The sequence below is a fragment of the Palaemon carinicauda genome, chromosome 1 (genome assembly GCF_036898095.1).
Source record: "Palaemon carinicauda isolate YSFRI2023 chromosome 1, ASM3689809v2, whole genome shotgun sequence".
Taxonomy (NCBI): Eukaryota; Metazoa; Arthropoda; class Malacostraca; order Decapoda; family Palaemonidae; genus Palaemon; species Palaemon carinicauda.
Window position 1 is genome coordinate 47,710,368 of NC_090725.1, and position 7,656 is coordinate 47,718,023.

Here is a 7,656-nt window from a genome sequence, read left to right on the forward strand (position 1 = left end):
CTGATATTCTCGAAAACCAAGGAGGAACACCGGAGGCACGTCCGCACCGTCCTCAAACGCCTACAGGAGAACGGCCTGGTCGTACGTTTCGACAAATGCACGTTCGGTGCGGAAGGAGTCGATTTCCTTGGTCACCGCGTATCCTCGTGCGGGGTAAAACCCATGACAATGAAGGTCGACGCCATCAGAAAGTTCCCGATACCTACGACCATCCGCCAACTTCAGGAGTTCCTGGGGATGGTCAAATACTATAGGCGCTTCATCCCCAACATCGCACAAACCCTGTCACCCCTCGACAACGTCCTGAAAGGAAAAGCTAAAAAACTCGAGTGGGGTTTGCCCCAGCAACAGGCATTCGCCTGGACGAAGGATGCCCCCGCGAATGCCACCACCCTGGCTCATTTTGACGACAACGCGCCCCTACGACTAACGACCGACGCCAGCAACGTCGCCTGTGGAGCTGTGCTGGAGCAACTCGTCGATGATTCTCCTCGATCGCTGGCATTCTTCAGCAAGAAATTGAAACCCGCCGAAACAAGATACAGCACCTTCGATAGGGAACTCCTCGCCGTCTACCTCGCCGTCCGCCACTTCAGGCACATCTTGGAGGGCACTCCTTTCACAATCGTGACGGACCATCAACCCCTCGTACACGCTTTTACGAAATCGACTGACGCATGGTCTTCCCAACAACAACGTCATCTCGCAACAATCGGCGAATTCGGGTGCACCATACGTTACGTCCCAGGAAAGAAATATCCAGTCGCGGACGCCCTTTCAAGGATTGAAATTGACGCAATCCACCTGGGAATCGACTACGCCAATCTCGCAACCGAACAACGCACCGACCGAGAAGCACAGGATCACCTGACTGGGCCATCTGCGCTCAATATAAGTGCGATTCCCCTCGGACCAGCAGGAGTAACTATTCTTTGCGACACCAGCACCGGCTACCCACATCCCTGGATACCAGCCTCCTGTAGAAGGAAAATATTCGATATCATCCACGGACTTTCGCACCCCTCAGGACGCACCACCGCTCGCCTTCTGTCTGATAAGTTCGTCTGGCCAGGGATGAAAAAGGACGCCCGGGAATGGGCGAAGTCATGCATCGACTGCTAGTCAAGCAAAGTCAGCCGTCACACTGAATCGGGGGTAGGCGATTTCCACCAGCCAAAAAGACGTTTCGGTCACATACACATCAACGTCGTGGGACTATTGCCCCCTTCTGGATCTGCTCACTATCTGCTTACGATCATCGATCGCTCCACAAGGTGGTTGGAGGCATCACCGATGACCGAAGCTATGACTCAAGCATGCGCCGAAGCCCTCCTGTCAAGTTGGGTGAGCAGGATTGGCGTTCCTGACGACATCACGACAGACAGAGGCCCCGCTTTACTCTCAGAAATATGGCTCGCTTTGGCGAACCTGATGGGGACGACGCTCCACAGTACCATGGCATACAACCCCGCGGCAAACAGCATGGTTGAAAGAATTCACCGCGCCCTCAAGGCGTCCCTGATGGCGAGCTGCACCGACGGGGACTGGAAATCACGACTTCCTTGGGTACTCCTCGGCCTTCGCACCGCCCCTCGCACAGACGGCGAACCTTCGCCCGCCGAAAAGGTTTACGGGGAGGCGCTCGCAGTTCCTGGCGAATTCTTTCCCTCATCAACCGACGACACGCAGCTGGATCACCTAAGGGATATCGCCAGGAAGTTCAAGCCATGTCTCAAAACTTACCAGGACAGAACCAAGCACTTCAAGCCAAGAAACCTGGATGACTGCGGGTACGTTTTTGTCCGTGTCGACGCTCATCGACAACCACTAACTAGACCTTATCGAGGCCCCTACCGGGTAATTAAGAGGACAACGAAAGCCTTCCTTCTCGACGTCCATGGCCAAGAGGACTGGGTCTCAATAGACCACGTGAAACCAGAATTTCTCGAAGGAAGCGACACCTCCTCCGCCAGACCTGGCATATCCAGAGTTCCACCTCAAAACAAGGCGCCCAACGAAAGAAAAATCATCAAACGGCGACAAGAGGAAGAGATCCTTACGCCGACCGCCGGCGCGCCCCTCCGTTCAAAAACAAGAGGAACCCTCCGACGCCCAAAAAGATACGAAGATTGATCGTCAGCCCTCTATGCCGCCCGATGTCTTGGGGGGGGGGAGGAGTACTTGTAAGGACACCGCTCCCTTCGTCGTTCAGAAAATCGACAAACTGCTCATTTATTTGAATTCTCCTTTCGCCACAACATGGTTTCCCATGTATATATATTCCGCTCTATCAGAGCTACATTTTGACATATGTATCATTTCATTACATGTTTCTGTTAACTCATAATTCGTATATTTGTAAGTGTAAGAAAACACATATATTTTGGCGGGCACTTCAATCTGATTTGGCGCCAGCGCCATCCTACCTTTCCGTCCGCACCTTGTAATTCCCGTGCACATTCGAATAAAGTATCAGTTGATCTTGGTGACGCTTGTCTCACTGTCCTTACAGTCGCTTTACCAATTCGGGAGACTTTTTTTACACTTATATATCACACTACACCATTTAGGAGATGATGTAACTTATTCATGTCTCTTTTTTCATAGTGTTGAGTTTTTCCTTCTTAATAGGTAATTATATAGACACTTTACGATTTTTTATATTCCACCCATGGACTTTTAGCTGGCTCCACTTTGTTTACGTTTCCTTTTCTTTTCTAAAGTTTTCCCATCGAGCTGTTACTATACCCTTAACATCTATAGTAAGATTCCATCAATGGGCACATGTTATCATATACAATTCTATTCATCGTATTATATAAAGTTATAAGGCAGTCAAAAAGAGCCTGATAAACGTTGGTTGTCATAACCACAGGGAGTATTGATAACAATATTTATATTCTTCGTAACTTCGTCAATATATACACTCGGAAAGAAATTTTGTCTATTTATAAAGCTTATTTTCCTTAGTACAGCGTATTTCTAGTGAAATGAGCTAAATATTTTAAGCTTTTGCACTGGATAAATAGTACACCTCACTTCCACATTAACATCTAATACAATATTATTCATTGTATTGCCTGAAACTAAATTCAGCGTATGGCCAAGCAAAACTGTAGCACAATCAACGTTATTTACCAATTGATAAGATTCCAATATCTCATTAAATGCTGAAACATCATACTTTTATTGGTCATCCATCTAAAAATTGAAGTCTCCACAGATAACCAATTAAATTTTTTCCATGATAATCATCTCAATGAGGATAATGAATTCCTCAATAAAGATATTTGAATTAGTTCTTAGAGGTTTGTAATCTATTACGATATATATTTTTCTATTATTGTGTGTAAAGTGTATTTTCATATATTGAAAACTTGGTTCACTAGTTCTTAATATCACCTTGAGAATAAAATGGCCTTAAATGTGCCCCCTCTCGTAGTATGATTGAACACATACGTATTGGGTGTCTTTTCAGCAATCATAGCCTTGTCAAAGTCATTTAACCATGTTTCAGATATGGCAAATATGCCAAAACATATCCCATTCATCAATTACCTTATCTGAATGATACCATTACTAACATATCCTCAATTTATGACGTCCTTAAAACCCATGAATCGCATTTCCTTTTAGTCTCATCAATTCCAACTCTTATGCATTGCAATATCTTGAATTCACTATATGATCACTTTGTTTTTTTTTCTACTTAGTTCAATTTATACATTCTACCACCTGGGAGCTACATTCCTCGCTCTTATGATTTCCTGCACATTTCCCACACATCTTATGTTCAGTCTTGAACTCACAGTCTTCTTAAAAATGTCCATACCTTTGGCAGTAGAAATAGGTGATCGCCTGGTACCTATCACGTATGCTATACGTGGCTCATCACAACATAACTTTGTCGCCATTATCATGAATAGCATTCCGAACTTCAGGGTCACATTTCAGCATGAAGTGGGTATTCCCACACTCCACGCTTTTCTTGAATTATTGTTATAATTATTATCATTAGTATACTGTATATGCATGAATATGTTTCTGATTATACATAAATATTTTAAAATGAAGATATCAATAATGATAACAATAACATGAATAACAGACTTGTCTTCTCTACATCATGAATCGGATTCTAACAATGATTCCTGTGAATTAAGTTATAATAGCATTAATTACTTTGTCTTCATTACTGAATACATCGCATATTATTGTTTTTTTTTTTTTTTGTTTGTTTTAGTTTCCAATTTTTCTTGTTACGGTGTCAGCAACCACGGTTTGAAAATTGTTTGCTGCTTCGTCTCTAATCCTGCCATCAACGAAATTTATATTTCCTTTTGAAGTTGATCTCGTATTGAGAATTGGTATCTCTTTTAGTGCTTTTAAATACAGATTATTTTCTGGCGGTGATCTTCGTTGATCCTTATGTTGATTTAATTACTAACAGATTTTTTACCATAACATTTTCAGCAAATGCCATTTTCTCATTTTTGGGGGATCATCAGCGTTTGAAGTGTTATTGTTATTGTCTGGATATTATTATTATTATTATTATTATTATTATTATTATTATTATTATTATTATTATTATTATTATTATTATTATTATTATTATTATAATAAGCTAGGCTATAACCCTAGTTGGAAAAGCTAGATGTTATACGTCCAAGAGCCCCAACAAGGAAAACTAGTCCAGCGAGGAGAGGGAAAAAAATTTAAATAAACAAACTACAAGAGAAGAATAAACAATGAAAATAGAATATTTCGAGAACGGTAGCCCGGGTAGGATCCGCTGATTCAGCGGTATTCCGAATGTTGTATTCCAATTAAGCAATTCTTGCTTCATGTTTTCCTATTTGAGATTTTCTTCTCCATATCTTGCGGTTTTTTTTATAGTAACTTTAGCTTCACCTAGACAATCAATGCAGAGTCATAGCATTTTTTTTCTGGTGTTAGTATCCATATAGAAACACTTCTTGATGTAGTAACTATAACAAAAATCACATTCTATCTAATCTTATCGTTTTCCATTTGGAGATCTCCACGAAATTTATTTTCACTTATGTTCTTCTATAGAAAATACTACTATTTCAAATATTCTATCTAAGAAAGTAAACGAGAACAACTTAGTGTGTGTGTGTGTGTGTGTGTGTGTGTGTGTGTGTGTGTGTGTGTGAGAGAGAGAGAGAGAGAGAGAGAGAGAGAGAGAGAGAGAGAGAGAGAGAGAGAGAGAGTACAGCTGACACGTCTGCACTAGTAAATCATATACACATATTCATGTATATATGCACATATAACACAATCTATATAAAGATTCATGCACATACATATTTGACATATCAATGCATATACTGTATATAAAAACATACGCAAGTAACACCAAAGCATATATATACACACACACACACATATATATATATATATATATATATATATATATATATATATATATATATATATATATATATATATGTGTGTGTGTGTATATATATACATATATATATATATATATATATATATATATATATATATATATATATATATATATATATACATATATATATATATATATATATATATATATATATATATATATATATATATAATATATATATATATATATATATATTTTTGGGCTCAAGCCATGTCGTCCTGATGGAAGTTCCTATAGGGTAGCTTCCTAGGGTATATTACAACTACGGCGATATTCCCAGAGAATTTACCTTAAGGTACCAGAATTCTAACTCCTGGAGCGAGTATCCCTCGTGAAAGGGATATCGCGACATATCTGAGGACGTATTCTAGACACGTCACATGGCAATCTACGACCTGAACAGAGATTCGTCTCGTAGGAGGGAGATTGACGAGATACGAATTCGGGAAAGAAAAAGGGGAGCCGCTCCCAAGGCTTCCCTATCCCCCGATTCGTATGCGTGCCTGGCGCCAATCCTGGCGCCATCTGTATTCCTTTTTGCGTAGCTTAACAACTCGGTGTTTTTTCCTGTTTTTCTCGCAAATCTTGGATTTATTCAGCTTTTCATGGCTTCTTCGTCTTCGTTGACCTCGGATAAGTTGAGTATAGTGTCTGTTATGTATAAATGTAGGCTCTTGGTAAAATTTTGAGTGATTAATAGGATTAATCTTTGATACAAGAGCCGTAGCCTACCAGAGGTGTCCTGGACACTGTCACTCGCTAGGTATAAATTAGTTAGTCAGAGTGACATTCCTGGTTGTTTTGCTTAATAAATTTTAGCTATTTAGCTTTACATAGGATTTCCTTTCGTGCTTAGTATTATTTGGCGAAGTATTCGCCATTCTGGCCTACGCTAGGCCATGTAGCCTAGTCGTTTGGTCCTAGTACTTAATGCATGATTTTGGTTTTTCCGAGTGTAATTAAAATTTTATTGAAGCTTTAGGCTATATTTTATACATTTTAGACTGTGTGGAATATTTCCAAGATTGTATACGTGAGAGTTTCGGTGAATCAGGTAATCGATTCTCTTGGTGCCTAGGCTAATTGCTTATGGAGCCTTAGTATACTTTATTATACTCCCCGGTTGCTTTCTTTTCTTCGGAGAAGGTATGCAATCCCTTTCCCTCTGTTTAAGCCTTGGGCTTATCCCTAAGTGGTTTTTTCCGAATTTATTTTCGATAAAACTATACTAGGGTGTTACTGTACCTTCCTGTTCCAGCAGAGTCTGGTTCAAAGAGGGACAGAACAACAGAGTTTTTAGTCTGAGTCCGTGTTGTCTGGCTTGGGGCAGAGTCTCCCTCGCTGACCTAACACTTACAAAGGGAGCTTAGCTCCCTTAGGTCACTATCGAAGGTTTCTGTAGTTATGATTCCTTCTTGTGTGATCGACCAGACTAAGTCCTGTTGCTGTTCTCGGGGAGGATAAATCTTCCCTTGGGAGTAGCAACGCCTTCCTTGCTTTGGTGCTCTGGAAGCTGGCAGGTATTATACTACTGTGCTGGCCCTTTCCCTTAGATCTCCCTTAGGCTAAGACAAAGTTCTTGGCTGCGGGTGATCTGTCACTAAAGCAAGGTTGGCAGGACCCTCTTGTCCCTTCCCCCTCTATCTCCGTAATGGCCTAGCCATTACTGTACTGTACCTTGCCGGCCGGCAGAGCTGGCCGGCAGGGGTATTACTGTACTGTATGTCATTCTACTTCTGGACCTAGTATAGGTTGGGATGTGGAATTGACTAAGCCCATTGCCGGCCGGCAGAGATGCTGGACGGCAAGGGTCTTATGTTTTCGAGTGCTGCCCGGACCTCTCTTGGTCCCTCATCCATGCCTGCTGGCAGAGCCGGACGGCATTGATCAAGGAAGCCTGAATTAAGTTTCTCTCCTTCCTTATATGCACTCTTTCGGTTGCCGGGCTTGGGGGGTTGTGTACACTCTTATCCCGGCATCCATTCTATTTTCTTCTAGTGCTGTACCTGTCCCGGCTACCGGCCTATGAGGCCGGCAGCCGGGCAGGTGTAGTCTTCTGGTTCTTTTGCTGCCGGCTGGCATCGGTCTTGTACCTTTGCCGGCCGGCTTATGTCAGTCCTTGTCTGCCGGTCACCAAGAGTGTGGCCGGCAGCTGGGTACTACCTTGTGTAGTTGCTGGCCGGCAATCATTGCCGGCCAACACTGGCTGTTGCTGGCCG

At 42.1% G+C, this 7,656-nt stretch overlaps 1 protein-coding gene across 1 annotated transcript in view; it reads right to left on the reverse strand.

Moving 5' to 3' along the window:
• LOC137648021 (spermidine/spermine N(1)-acetyltransferase-like protein 1) overlaps positions 1-3,078 on the reverse strand; it is a 53,718-nt gene extending 50,640 nt beyond the window's left edge. The window contains exon 1 of the mRNA XM_068380968.1: positions 2,427-3,078. Coding sequence (XP_068237069.1) covers positions 2,427-2,460 — 34 coding nt within the window. The 5' untranslated portion in view covers positions 2,461-3,078. The remainder of the gene's footprint in view (positions 1-2,426) is intronic.
• Positions 3,079-7,656: the final 4,578 nt, after the last annotated feature.